Here is a 14,551-nt window from a genome sequence, read left to right as displayed (position 1 = left end):
GAAAATGGGCTTTGTTCTCCTTTAACCCTCATGCCCTGTGCTGCCTTCCAGAATCTCACTGGCTGCTCATGCCTCAGTTTGGTCCCAGCCGAGAACGCTACAGTAATGCACGGAAAATGCCCCAGTCCTGGTTGCCAAGAGGCCTTCTTGACATTCCTCTGCGTGATGTGTGTTTGCAGCATGATTGGAGCCATGGCGCAGACGCCGTCAGTTATCATACTCATCAGGTAAGAGCCGGGCTGAGGATCTGATGAGTTGCTTGGCTCTCGATCCATCGCTTCTTTCATCAGGCTGCCGCAGATTAATTGAAAACTGAAGGGCTCCTCCCTGGCTCTAGATCGAGGGGGACCATTGTTGCCCACGGGCCATGGGTGTGTAGGGAGGATGGACTCTCGGCGCTGAGTGCTTCTGACTAGCATTGGAGTTGACAGGAGCTACAGACGCTCAGCAAATCTCAGGAGTTGACCTGCTTTGAGGGGGGGGGCACTACAAAATGACCCACCCTTATACTTTCAGCTGCACTGAATTCAGCCTGAGAGTTCCCTTTGGCTTCAATGGGGGCTCAGGCCCTCTGAAAACCAGGTCCCTTATTATGTGCTCCTCTCCCATTTAGGCCCCTGAAAGAAGCAGCCAGAGTTTCAGAACTCAGCATCCCAAGCGCAGTGGTAGCTGCTGGATGCTGTGCATGCATCAGTCTCTTTGTCTCTGCAGGTCTCTGATAAGTTCAGCATGACCACATTCATTGCTGGGGTAGCTCCACTTAATTCAGTGTCTAATACTGACCTGAGGAAAGAATAAGGGAATTGATTCTGTGCAGCTCAAGTGGCAAGGAGGGCTGTGAATCTGGTACGGAGGGGTCCATGCAGGTATGCTGCAAAAGAAAAGGTCAGGCCTTGTTCTCCCCATCCGTCTAGAAACCGTGAAGTGGAAAGGAAATCAGGAAAGTTCCGCTTCTGTTAAGGCTAAAATCAGTCAGGTGTTAGGATTGCAACTGCGTGACACCAGCAGGCAGTGGTTTCATGAGGCTTTTTTAGAGAGAGCCTAGAGATCCTAGGAGGCTGCAAAAACAAACCCAAAATGGCCTACGGATGGATTTATGGCTGGTGTAGGACAATACGCACGCATCACCAGAAACGAAAACTCTCATGCTGGCCCAAATGCTCACATCAGTGGGAATTAGAGATGCTCAGTATCTCTGGATTTGGCCAAACATGCATAAAAAGACAAAAGCATCATCTCCAACTGAATTACTGTGTGCTGTTTCCACACACAGACCTTCCAGGCAGCTACAAACACACACATCTATCTGCCCCCTGAGATGCACGTGCGTACCTAACTTTGCCTTTATTCAGAATCACTGCATTCGTCCAGGCCGTTGCTTACAGCCTATTCTAATCAGAGGTGCAATAAGCAGATCCATTCTGCGTCCTGGAAAATTCCAATAAAGTTCAATCAATAGGGTCTGTGTTAAAAACACTTTTGAGTGGATCTCAGGCTGATCTCTTATGCGAGGTCATGTCTCCCTGCAGAGTATAGAATGAGATATTCCACCTACTAGTTCATTTCTCTCCTGGCATCTACAGTAGCTAAACGGAAATCAAATTTTCAGCGATCAATATTGTGGCAAAGGTAATTTGAGGCTTGAAGGGTTCTTTGTTGAGAGAAATTATCAGCACTTATAGGATACTGAATAGAGTCTTCTTAATGTGCATTTTCAAATGAGACAAGCCAATGGCCAGGTAGGAAAGAGAAAACAAGAGAAAAGAGGAAATGTTAGAAAGCTTCAGTTCACAACCCTTTGAAACTGACAATTCACAGCACTGAAAGTCATATCTTAACTATATTCCCACCAGAACCACCAAGAACTATAATAAATGCACAGAAGAAGAGGCAGTGAAGGGCCAAGCATCACCTGGTGTTCTGGACACTCCACGGGTTTGAATCAACTGATTCCACAAACCACTCTCATTTGGTATGAGGGGCCCAGATGTTACTGGTGATGAGTTTGAATTGCGACTCTCAGCTCTCCCAAATCAGGCAAAATGAAGCCCATCCCTGGCTGACCTGGTTGCAATTGTGCTGAATGCAGCTGAGCAGAGAAGTGTCTTCTCCTGGCCCAGCCAGCAGGGGCATATTCAGAGGATTCACCAGGACATCTGGCTCTTTGCTCACCCCAGAGTCTAGTTTAAATGTCCACACTGTAATTTCAGGCACTGAAGTTTTCAACACAGCCTGGAACCAGATAACTAAGGAGACTATGGGAGATAACTTCATGTCATTCCGGGAAGTCCTAACAGTGCTGTGATCAGAGATATAAAGGACGTTTTGGGGACTCTCTGGTATTATTATTCTTATTATTTATCCATCACCCAAAGGTGTGGTAGGTGCTACACAGACATAAATTAAGACAGGTCAAAACCCTGAAGAGTTTACACCCCTAGAGTTCAATCCAGTACCTATTAGATTCAATGGGAAAAATCACACTAACTTCAGTGGGAGTTAGATAAGATCCTAAATATACAAGAACAGGTGGAAGAAAAGGAGGAACATTAATGCTGGTTGATAAGTATGTTTCACACACACACAAAAATCAGAAAAAAATTCCCTCTTCACATTTTTCAATTAAAAATCGAAAACTGACAATTTTTCACTTTTTTAACTGAAAACATTTCAAACAAAAAATTTAAACGCCATTTTTTATTTTAAAAGTTTCAACTGAAAACCTTTAGCCACTTCTAAAACAACCCCAAAAAACCAAAACACAACCACCTATGTAAGAAAACTGACTGAGGTTACGTTTGGTAACCCTCTGTTCTTCACTTTTTCCCTCCCTTTCACAGGACCTCCCTTGAGCCAGGCCATTAGCCACTGGAATGCCTTTGAAAGTATTGAGGCAGATTTTTCATCACTTGAAGTCTTTTTAAATCAAGACTGGATGTCTTCCAAAAGGCTATTCCCCTCCATTGCACATGTACAGCGGTACCCGTTTCAAGCACAGGTGTCACTAAGAACACCTAACAGGGGATTAATAGAAGCAGGGACCTGACACTTTTAAGTTTCCTCTCAACACAGACCCCTTTCATCAGGGGTTCATTGCCCTGCTTCCCTGAACCGTTATGCACTGTGGAACGTAAAGTGCTGAATAAGAGAATGCATGTTCATGATCAAATTAATCCCTGGTAAAATTCCAGTGGGTTTATACCAGTGGCATGACTTTAGCCTATAGCATCATATGAATTATGTGAATGGGAAGTTAATTCTTGTTCTTAAGGTGTCTTCAGAGATTAATGCCAGCCAGATAGAGTGGGTTACATTCAAAGTGAAGGGCCATGATTAGCCTGGCCTATTATCTTCCCAATTTAAAACTAATCAGAAACAAATCTCACTTTCAAAAACATCACCCTGTATGGGCAGGTCAGCGTATCAACCTTTGCTGATCTGGCTGATTTTAATAGCTGGACCTGGGAATGACAAGTTGGTCATTTGTCCTCTCTGCTATTTCACCCACATTTCCCTCCCCCCCCCCCCCATCGCACACACAATTAAGTTATAAGAAAAAGGATTTTGTTGGTTTATATCCTGCGGATTCAGAGCATCCGAGGCCTGAAAGGTAATACAGGGATTCTATAAATGATAATTTACTGGGATGGGATTTGCATTTTTTTCCCTTCCAATGACAAGATTAGTTCCCATTATTAACAACGCAACTAAATTCCAGAACCCATCATGCGGCTGCAGTTGCAATTATTTTTCAGGCTTCAGGCAGTTGGACCAAGGGGGAAGAAAAGAAAAGAAGCCTGTTAATGATTTTCTGAAGAGGTGACAGTGGCATCCTGATTGACAGCAAAGCACAGCGACGGGTTTGTTAATTAAAGCAGTATGATAACAATCAAGTTCCCTCTCTCCCTTTCTCCTCTGTACAGAACAGTGAGCCCTGAACTTAAGTCTTATGCGTTGGGGGTGCTTTTCCTGCTGCTCCGTTTGCTAGGTACGTGCAGTGATTTTTTTCTTTCTTCCCCCACACCCTAAAAACGAACTCAAGCTGTGCGTCAAGCTGTGAGTGTCCATTGATTTCCCCCCCTTTGGATGTTGAACGCCTGTCCAGTGCTGTCATTTATCAGTGGGTCTAAACCCGCAAGATCCAGGCCCTTTCTCTGCAGTGCGGCTGGAAAGGCCTCCAAGGGTCATGGCTCAGGCCTCTCCTGCCATTTCAGTCACGCTCACGTTGGAAATCATGGTGTTGAGTGCGAAACCCTCCCTCCCAACTAGTTAATTTTCCACAGTCATTATTAACATGTCAGCAGCTTGTGAAATTACTTCTTTATTGTGCTGCTGACTTACAGGGATAAACAATTTCACAACACTTTGAGGATAGGAGCTTTGTTACTCCATGGGGTGGCAGCTGAGTCCTCCTCGTCTCTGGGGGGAGGAAAACAAAAGGGGGAAAAAAAACCAAGCTGAACCTTAATGCTGTCACCTGGCTTAATCTCCCATTAAAATACATTTGGTCAGACCGTTGGATCAATGTATGTCTCTTCATGCCTGAATGAAAGTGAAAACGTTACCTGTAATTGTTTCATCCTTTGTAACGGGCTGACTGTAGGAGAGCCGGCTTAAAGGCACAGCCCCTGTTTCTCAGAACTTTGGACCAAATTCTGTCCTCTCCATTGCTCTGGATGTGTTCTGTTGGTATTCTACTCGTGGGTTTCTGCTGGTCCAGTGGGACAGATTTCACTCTCGCCCAGTAGAAGCTGAATAGTCCCTTATTCCATGAGTGCTCCCAGTGATTTCACTGAGCAAGGTACAGATCAATGAGAGTTAGAATCTGGCTCAGCGTAAGTTTTCTGCAGCATAGATCCATCCACTGTGTGGTTGTAGGAGAAGGATTTTACCCCATACCATGACAGTGTGGTATAGACGCAAGTGCCATTATTCCAATGAAGCCCTTCAGGATTTGGCTATTCGTTTCTTCTCTACTAGGTGATTATTTACTTGTGCAGTTCATTGGCTTTCACCAGGGCAACCTGTTTTCTTTCATAGAGAGGGGTTGAAAACCCCACAGTCCCATGTATCCTACTGAATGGTCTCTGAGTGCAAGGTCCTTATTTTGCATCAGAATTCTGATGCCAAGTTTTTCTCCAGGAGCCAGTGAATTGCATGAGCATAAAGGCCCCATCCAGCTCCCACTGACGTCAGTGGGGATCTTTCAGCACTGGTCAAAGGTCTGAAATGCACTCCCTCATCAAAAGCTTAATGCTTTGCTCAGTGCTCAGAAAGGAAGAAAACACCACAAGCCTTTGGTGGCTGATCCAAAGCCCATGGAAATCACTGGGAGTCTTCTGGTTGACTTGCTTGGACTTTGAATCAGGCCCTAACACACACTGTTTCCTTTTGCTGTCCATACTGCTATAGGTTCTTGTCCTGTTCTCAGCTCTTGCAGGTTGAATGCAGAATCCCAAATGCAGAACCTGGCAGTTAAGCAAGGGAGGGAAGCTGCTTTTTGATTTTGCATTCTAAATGTAAATGTATTGGGAATGGTAGTTACTAATTTTGTAGTTGTATTGTAGCTTATTATTATTGTTTGAGAAGTCTGCATGTATAATTCTGTGAGGCCTAGGTTCTGCTACCCATACTTGGGATAAGATAGAATCATAGAATATCAGAGTTGGAAGGGACTTCAGGAGGTTGTTTAATCCAACCCTCTGCTCAAAGCAGGACCAATTCCCAGACAGATTTTTGCCCCGGATCCCTACATGTCCCCCTCAGGGATTGAACTCCCCACTCTGAGTTTATCAGGCCAATGCTCAAACCACTGAGCTATCCCTCCCCCCCTTACTCTTACATTAGCTGCATATTACTCTTCCATTAGTCCCCTTGACACTGCAGTGACTCTTTTTTGTAGCAAAACACATGCTGCCCTGTCACAGCAGAATCCCTGTGGAATACAATAATACATCCAGGAGGAAGTCAGCTATGGGACTACACAAAGGATAAGGCACTACTCAATGTGAGTGGAGAGATCCAAAACTCGCCATTAATAATTTGAGGTTTGAGGCTAGATTGATTTTAAAAGCTTTTTTCAGTTCACCTTTAAGCTTAGACTTAAAAAGCGACCAATAATAGCTTCTTCATGAACCAAAGGAGAGTATTAAATATCTGAGGTACGAGACCCGGAGGTGCAATCTGCGTTAATACATTTTAGTAAGACAGAGAATGCTTCTTTAAACAGCTCTGCAGTTTCTGAACTAAAATATATATAGCAGCAATTTGTGCAACACTTTGTAATAAGTAAAGCATGATTGAATCTCTTTAATATTCACTGTAATAACATGAAACATGACTGAATTCTCCTGATATCCTGCTGGATGTATTATCTTATTCCATAGGAATTCTGGTATGATAGAGCAGCATATTAATGTCTTGGTATAAAAGTGTTACCGTGATTTCTTAGAAAAGAAACTAAAACAGTTCCAGTGGAGCCCCAATGGTATTGAAAGCTGCAGCTACTGTATACGAGGCTCTGATATGGAGATTCTTTTCCAAATACCATCTCACTTCTTCATATATGCTGTCATTGAAAGGACCTGAATCGAAAGTGCATATCTAAATATCCCTAGTAGCTGGGGAAGTTCAGATCTGGATTGGAACTTTGCATCTCAGGCTTATCTAAAGGTGAAAAAACATTTGCAAATGACATAAGTCAAACGTGTCTGGTAATTCCATCCTGATTGCACTGGCAACTGTCAGCATTAACTATGCACGGCTGAAATGGCAAATAGATTTATGCATGACAATAAGATCCTGGACATTTCCCTTCCCAGATGGTGTTTGCAGTTTGTCCCCAAAACATGCAGCTCAAGTGCAATATCTGGCTACCAATGGAATTTCTGATATTTTTATTTTAAATCCAGCCTCCTAGCATCACTCAGTGTGACACACTGAAGGTGCAAGACGTGCCCATTGATCTGGGCTTTGGAGGCCACAAAGCCTGCAGTCAGAGACCTCCCTTAATTCCAAAGCACTCTAAATGTCAAGTCTACTCTCACTTGTTGGACGTCTCTAGCCCTTGTCCTTGTGGAGATAGCCCTGAAAAGGTCAACAACACAAACTGGTTGCTAGGGTTGAAAGTCTTTCACAGCTGTTTTTCCTAAAGGCCTCAGTTTATTCACAGCTTCCATGTACCTCAGGTTTGGCTCTTGGGACCAATGAAACAGATCCCAAGAGCTTAAGGGTGTTCAGATCAGCCAACATCTAATTTTTACTCTTATTATGGCACTCTAGAGCCAGTTCAGCTCTGGGAGTGTAAATTGGATTCCATTCTGCCTTGCGTATCATCAACACCATCTGTTAGCTTGGTTCTAGAGACACCCCAGCCAAATTTTCAGATCTCAGGTTGAGTTTGCGGTTGTCCGCACTTATTTAAAAAGAAAATCACCTTTTAACTTGCCAACCGACCCAGCTTGATCTGGAAAGCACTGAGAAAACAAATAGCAAGCTGTGCAGTGTCATTTCTCAGGGCATTCCCACACTTTACATTTGAAGGGAATATCTTTTTGTTAGCCAGTTATCTATTTTTATTTACTGTTTTATATCCCTGGTGTTAATAACTGGTTAAAGGAAGTACTGAAAGCTGACATAGCCTAATAACTTCTGCATTTATTAGACGATGTGAAAGATCAAACAAAAATCTGCAGAGTTCTAGTCATTAACAGAGTGAAGTAAAGAGGTTTCACATCCCAGAGGCAAAGGAGAAGGCAACCAATGTATTTGTATTCCTGCCATATATTGTCATACAGCAAAGAAACGGCATTCATGTCAAGCTAAGGAGCAGTGTCTCATTTAAGCTAAGAAATCCAAGGTTAATGATGAAACATGATCTTTAATTCACCATCTCTCTTCCAGATAGTGCAACCCATATGTCTCTCTGTCTAGATACATATTTCTAGAGCTCTAGTCACCTCAGTATCTGGAAATGGGGTGTTATTGGCCAAATTCCAATAGGAGAAATTCTGTTCTGCCAACCTAAAATTGGCTCTGTGGTTTTATTGGAGATGATATTCTTCTTCACTTCCTGTCCTAAACTCTAGCAGTGATGTTATTAACCAGTTTTAAATAAATGTTGTTTTCCACCCCCCAAAAATATCTTAGAGGTGAGTGAAATGATTCCTACTACATAAAGCATCCAGAACTTTCTTTTGATTGTTAAGGGCTCGGTATTTAGGTGCGTGCAAATGCCAATTTATGTGCTCAAAGGTGGGATTTAGATCTCCTCTTTTGGTGCCCATTGTTTGTAAAGCACTTGTGGATCTTGTCAGAATGAAAGATATTTATGTATTTGATGATATAAGACTGGAGACCCCTGCGTTATCCAAGCAGAAAGGGGAACTCAAAGATTGCATTGCTGTGTGGGTTTAATGAGACTTCGGGCGTTGCTTTAAGGTCGTGGCCCTGTTATAAACCACTCGCAGCAGAGTCCAGCTGAGAAATGCTGATTTGCCCTTAACTGCAGTGATTCAAGGAGAGAGTTCTGCTGTGGTATTTCACTTTGTGGGATAATGACAGAATCACTTTCTTTCAGGTCCATTCCCCTGCACTTATTAGAGATCATTCTCCCTCTTCCTTAGATCCTGGATCTGGACGCCCCCAGAACTTGGGGAAAGTTCAGATCTGGATCTGAACTCCATGGCTAATTTCAGGCTTTGTAATGGACTTCAGCAAAACCCTGGATGCGAACACCATGAACATTTTGATCTGGATCCAGAGCCACGTTTTGTAGCTTAGGCCCCTCTCTGCTCCTTTGTGAAACTCTGTGACCAGCCTTAATAGGCTATGTTCAAACAACAAATCAGAAGTGTAAGGACAAACTACTTAAAACTGAGCTGCGGTGTTTATGGGATAGTGAGCGATCACCTCCATAACCTTTGAACCCAGGCCAGTTCTTCAGGGGATCATGTGGGGTGACAGTCCCCACCAGATGTGTTTAGTTTGCCTACGAATGAGAGATCCAGAGAGAACCACAAGATTTGTTGGTGTCCATCAGCCTTCATAAAAAATCCCCTTTCCACTCACTATGGCCGAGTCCTGTCCCTTTACCCCAAGGGTCACTACAGTGCAATATGTCTCTTTTATTTTGACAGGTTTTATCCCGCCACCCTTGATCTTTGGGGCTGGAATTGACTCAACATGTCTGTTCTGGAGCACGTTTTGTGGCGAGCAAGGAGCCTGCGTATTGTATGACAATGTCGTCTATAGATACCTGTATGTTAGCATTGCTATAGCCCTGAAATCTTTCGCATTCATCTTATACACAACCACCTGGCAGTGCTTGAGGAAAAACTATAAAAGATACATCAAGAACCACGAAGGTGGGCTCAGCACTAGTGAATTCTTTGCCTCTACTCTCACCCTAGACAATCTGGGGCGGGACTCTGTGCCCCAAAACCAGTCACAGAGGACAAAATTTATCTATAACCTTGAAGATCACGAATGGTGTGAAAACATGGAGTCTGTTTTATAGTGACTAAGGATGGATGAACTCTATATTAATAATATATGGGTCCTTTTTAATTAAAAGAGAGAGAGAGAATAAAATTTAAAAAACAGGAAACTTTTGTCTTTGTCTCAAAAACCAGAGCCAAGGATTCAGAATAACAAAATCTTTAAAGGGGATCATTTTTGAAATCCTGTCGGAGTGCTGGAGAGAACCCCAAACCACTCCAGTTGGGTACCAGCCCCTGTGATGATGGTACAATCTTCCAGGATAGAATCACCTGCCAGGGCATTGGGAGCTGCAAACCCAGGTTTTTGTGGGAGAACTCATCAGATGGACATTCTTGGGCACCTGGTGAGAAGAAACAAGCAAATAACAGCAATTCCAGAATAAGCGTTCGAGACACTGCATGCCATTAGGGATCTGTGCAGCCCTGTCACCTCTGCAATATGGGCTAAAGGGTTAGCCAGGGTGCTGTTCAAGTCCAATGCACTCTCTCAATGATGTCAAAGAGGGAACAGTGCTGGAGTTATTAAACTACTTACACTCTGTCACCAGCCATGATTCCATGTTAGATACTTTGAATGATGCCGTATACCCTCTAGCCAGCACACATGAATGGTCAAAGGCTCCACTGTCCTTCCAGCAGATCTCAGATTTCGGTTCTCTGTGAACGGCTGTGCTCAGATCTTTAAAACCCAGTAAAGTTCAAGTCATTTGCTTACACTTGCCAAATGTTCTGTCATTTTTTTTTAAACTCAAACATTTGCCTATATAATCCTTTTAAGATTTTTTTAAACTACTTTCAAATCTATATTAACCCTTAAATCACCAACAGAGTTCTATAAGGGGAATTTATTCTACCAATTGCATTTTTTTTTCAGTTTCTTTTCAATATGCCACAACATCATGCGAGGGATTCAGCTAATCCAGTGCATTTTTTTTTTAGTCTGTATGCCTTCGTTCTGATGCACTGTCAAACCAATGAGGACGTGCATTATTAAAAAGAGATTAAAAGAGAGAGTGAATGCTCTGTCTCTCTATGAAAATAACTAAAAGTTGGAGAATTCTAGTATGATATAATAATTTACAGATTATTTTTTCATATGACATATGACTCGGTGACTACATAGATGGAGAGACCGTTTGTTTATGTACTCTCCGGTTTTTAAATATATATTATTTGCGGTCGGGTGGGAGAATTCCTTAAAGAGTGTGTGTGTGTGTGTGTGTGTGTGTGTGTGTGTGTGTGTGTGTGTGTGTGTGTGTGTGTGTGTGAGTGAATACTGAGCCCAATCCTGCAACCCTTACTCAGACAATTTCTATTCACGAGTAGTCCCATTAATTTCAAGGAGACCACTCATGGGGAAACGGTGCAGGATGTGACCTATTATGGGCCAGATGTTGCCCCTAGAGTTGCATTCGGGGCTCCCATAAAGGGGCAGAATTTTCAAAAGCACCCAATATTGCTCATTAACCCATTGCTCATATTAACCCATTACTCACTTGGACCAGAGTTAGGGCAACACTGAGCACTTTTGAAAATCACACCCAAATTGTATAGGAGCTGCCCCCATGGATCCTGGGGAAGAACTAGCATTATCTTTTGAATTAGAGTCTTGTCCAATGCCCTTTGAAATCAAGGGGGGTCTTTCTATAGACTTCAGTGGACACTGGATTGGACTTTTCCTATATAATCTTTTTCCAGGGCATTCCTACTGTTAAGCAATAAAAAGTGGCTGTTTAATGAATTTTCTCCAACCGTAACTGAAACCAGCCATGTTTCCAATGGAGTAAATGTCAGTAGCATTTTAAGGGTTAGCATTGTTAATTCAAAATCTTGGGGGTTTTGGCTTGTCTTTTAAAGCTGTTGCAAACCTGCAAACATTTAGAAGCATAACCTGTCACAGGATGTAGCTCCCATGGATCCCAGGAGTGGGTGAGCTTCCCAGAGGCACGTTCATTGCTGGCAATGGACACACCAGAATCCTCATAATGGAGCAGTGAGGTTAACTTGCCACTCGTGTTCAGTACCCTTTTAGCAGACCTGGCGCTAATCGAGACAGTTAAAAGCTGGCAGCCTAAGACCGCTTCCAGCTGACTTACTTTACTGGTGTGTTTTGTAATTTATGCACTGCATTTAAATGTTCAGCAACAGTAAGGGCAAAGAACCCAGTATATCAAATAAACTGCACTGTGCCAAATACTCAACCAATATTGTAACTATATATGTTTTTATTCTTGGCTTGGAGCCTTGTACAGAATCATTTGATAAAGAGAGGAGTGGGGGGGGGGAAGGAGCATTATGCAGTGCCATTTGTATCTATTGGGTGGTAAATGATGCTTTTAAACCACAATATTTAGATCCGTTTATTATATCCTGTCTGCAAAAATAGAGATACTGCATCCATAAGCCAATGAATTAAACAAAGGGACAGGTTGCATAACTGTCTCATAAAATATGTATAGTTGTCAAGTATAAGCCTTTGAAATCTTTCTGTACAGTTTTCCTTATTTTGAAATTTTATTGCTTATAGAATGCCGCCTTTTTCAGATGCTAGCTCAGAGTTTTATACTACGCACGCATCACAAACAACCTGTCGCAATGCCTGATTTCCTGAAAATCTATAAACCCATTTGCAGTTTGGATTTTTTTTTTCCCCCTCCAAAAATCCAGGGCGAATGAGAATAACATGTGGGCATGACGCAAAACAAACTGAAAGGCGTCCTAGAGCTGTGGTTTGTCAGTAATTGAATGTACAATCAAAAGCCCATCTGACCAGTGTTACGGAAAACAAGATTGCAAAGCACGAACTGTCGCTTCACTTGTTTGTTTGGGGGATTTTTTTTATTTTAATCTGATTTCTTGGTTGTGTATGGAAAACTCAGCCTGAGCTGGGTTGTTTTATTACTTTTGTACCTAATTATTTTGTATCTTGTGCAATCGTGATTTTGTTTTTCTTTTGATAACATTGCTTTTGAAAAGCTCTTTTTTTTAGGAAGCATCAGATCCCAGTATCATCAAGGGCTTTATTCATAGAGTTTTGGTGCTGTCACAGGGGAAAGAGGTGTATCCATGCATGTAAAACAAAACATGAAACCAAATACTCAGAGTGCCCCAGCTTTTGCTTTGCTTTGCTGATTTCAAAGTCCCAAGCCAGTTTTGCATGTTCCCTACTTTTAATTGTACAATCAGGGGTGAATAATCTCAACTCAGCCTCCCTCACCCCAGAAATGGGTGCCACATAGCTTTAGGGAGTACTTCACTTCCTTTTTCAATAATAACTTAACCATGCAGGAGATGGAATTGGAAAGATTCTCTTCCTGAGAGGAGAAAGCAGAGGCAAGCTCCAAGTTCTGAGGCTCAGATCCTACATTCCCCCCAGGTTCAGGGCCTTTTGGATTCAGGTTTTTTGTTGAGGCCTATCTTGGATTCAGCAGTGCCCCCAAACCCTGTGCTTCGCTGCCTGGTGACAGCCTTCTCGGGAGATATTTTGGGAAATGGAACATACCATTTGGAGCTCAATTCTCTTCTCACTCTCACAGATGTAAACTAGGAGTGGCTCCAATGAAATCGGTGTAGGGGGTGCCCAGTGTGAAAGTGGTACAAGTGAGAGCAGAATCAGGCCATTAGTACTTTGCACATTGGGCTCTTTAAACGACGTGGTGCATTTTGAGACCATCCCTTTATACTTGTGGAAATCATCTTTCAAAGTCCCTGCCCCACCTATTTGTGCATTTCACCAGAGCAAAGAGCATTCTCGGGAGGAGGAGACATCTTTCCATTCAAATTCCCGGTCTACCTTCCCCAGGGTTTTGGTTGCACGATGACATGATGGGGATTTTAAGATCACTTGAATTACCAAGCCAAACCTACCCACTTCCCCCTGTTCAATACTCTCTGGATGCATTCGAGGCATCAAATCTCAGCTCTCATGCTACCGTTATCCTGTCTGAGCAGGATGTGAGCCTCATGGGCGAGAGAGGGAATTCACTCTCAGGGAGTTGAACTAGCAATGCTTAAAAATGAAATGGTGGGGTGAGCAGACGTTTGAAGAGGGATTTAAGAATATCCAAATAGCTAGGGCATGTAAAAAAAATCTTTTAAGAAAATCTTTAGACAATCTTTATATTCTCCCTTCAAAATGCAGTGTCATCCCCAATTATTTTTCATTAACTAAAGGGATGCTAAGGGCTGTGCATCTTACCCACACCTTTCTGCATCAGGCAACTGTGCTTTCTCCCAGGGTGCACGGTGTCTTGGGAGGGAAAGCAGACTCAATTTAGCAATCAGCAGTCTCATTCCACAACAGACCCAGAGGCAACCTCAAGGCTACCAACACTGTGAGTTGTGAAACTTTACCAGGAGACAGAGTCTGTTGCTGCTGCTGTTCAAGACTATTTCTCACAGCTGGACATGTTGGGCTCAGCACTTCCCTGTGATTCAGATGATCTAGATGCGTTATTTGTTTTGTTTTTATCAGAGGGAGTGGGGAAAATTGCTGTTAAAAGCCCTTAGGCAAATACCTCATAGGACTGAATTGCTTTTTTTTTTGTTCTTTGTTCAGAGAGGTTTCCAAACAAATTCCCACTCTGCCTTTAAAGCCAGCTATCCACATATATCCCTCCCTAATGTCACATGAGCCATCTTTAAAGATATGAGGCTTCCAAATCACACGCACACATTCTCGCTCTCTAGATGTGATTAATGTGTGCAAAGTTCACACCATTTCTTTGTGCCTGGGGCTCTGGAAAAGCACCTCCTAAGTATAAGCAATAAAGGTCATGATTCTGAGCTGCTTTGACCTTTCAGAGAGCAAGAGAGAACTGGCAAAGGCCCCTGCGCTCTTCTCCTTGTCTAAAACAAAGTTCACTTGCTCCCATGTTACCTACTCTGGTCATGACTCACCATTCCGCTGAGCGGGGTTTCAATCCTGGACGGTTGTGGCACTCTCAGTTTTCTGTGACTTGGCGGTTTCAGTCCCCTGCAGTATGTCCTTGCTTAGAGATAGCCAAAATACACTTCCTGTAAATGAGCGTGCAGACTGAAGGGAAGAGAGC

General features: G+C 42.9%; 1 protein-coding gene across 2 annotated transcripts in view; it reads left to right on the top strand.

The window, feature by feature from the left end:
• The window catches only part of SLCO3A1 (solute carrier organic anion transporter family member 3A1), a 212,638-nt gene extending 200,926 nt beyond the window's left edge, over nucleotides 1-11,712 (top strand). Inside the window, exons 8-10 of one of the 2 annotated variants that reach the window (XM_044980959.1) lie at nucleotides 52-227; nucleotides 3,924-3,988; nucleotides 9,138-11,712. In XM_044980959.1, the coding sequence (XP_044836894.1) occupies nucleotides 52-227; nucleotides 3,924-3,988; nucleotides 9,138-9,517 (621 nt within the window). In that variant the 3' untranslated portion in view covers nucleotides 9,518-11,712. The remainder of the gene's footprint in view (nucleotides 1-51; nucleotides 228-3,923; nucleotides 3,989-9,137) is intronic. The other variant, XM_044980960.1, reaches the window with a different exon arrangement.
• Nucleotides 11,713-14,551: the final 2,839 nt, after the last annotated feature.

The sequence above is a fragment of the Mauremys mutica genome, chromosome 11 (assembly GCF_020497125.1).
Source record: "Mauremys mutica isolate MM-2020 ecotype Southern chromosome 11, ASM2049712v1, whole genome shotgun sequence".
Lineage (NCBI taxonomy): Eukaryota > Metazoa > Chordata > Testudines > Geoemydidae > Mauremys > Mauremys mutica.
The sequence above is the reverse complement of the archived record's forward strand: the minus strand, read 5'-3'. Positions and strand labels throughout refer to the sequence as shown.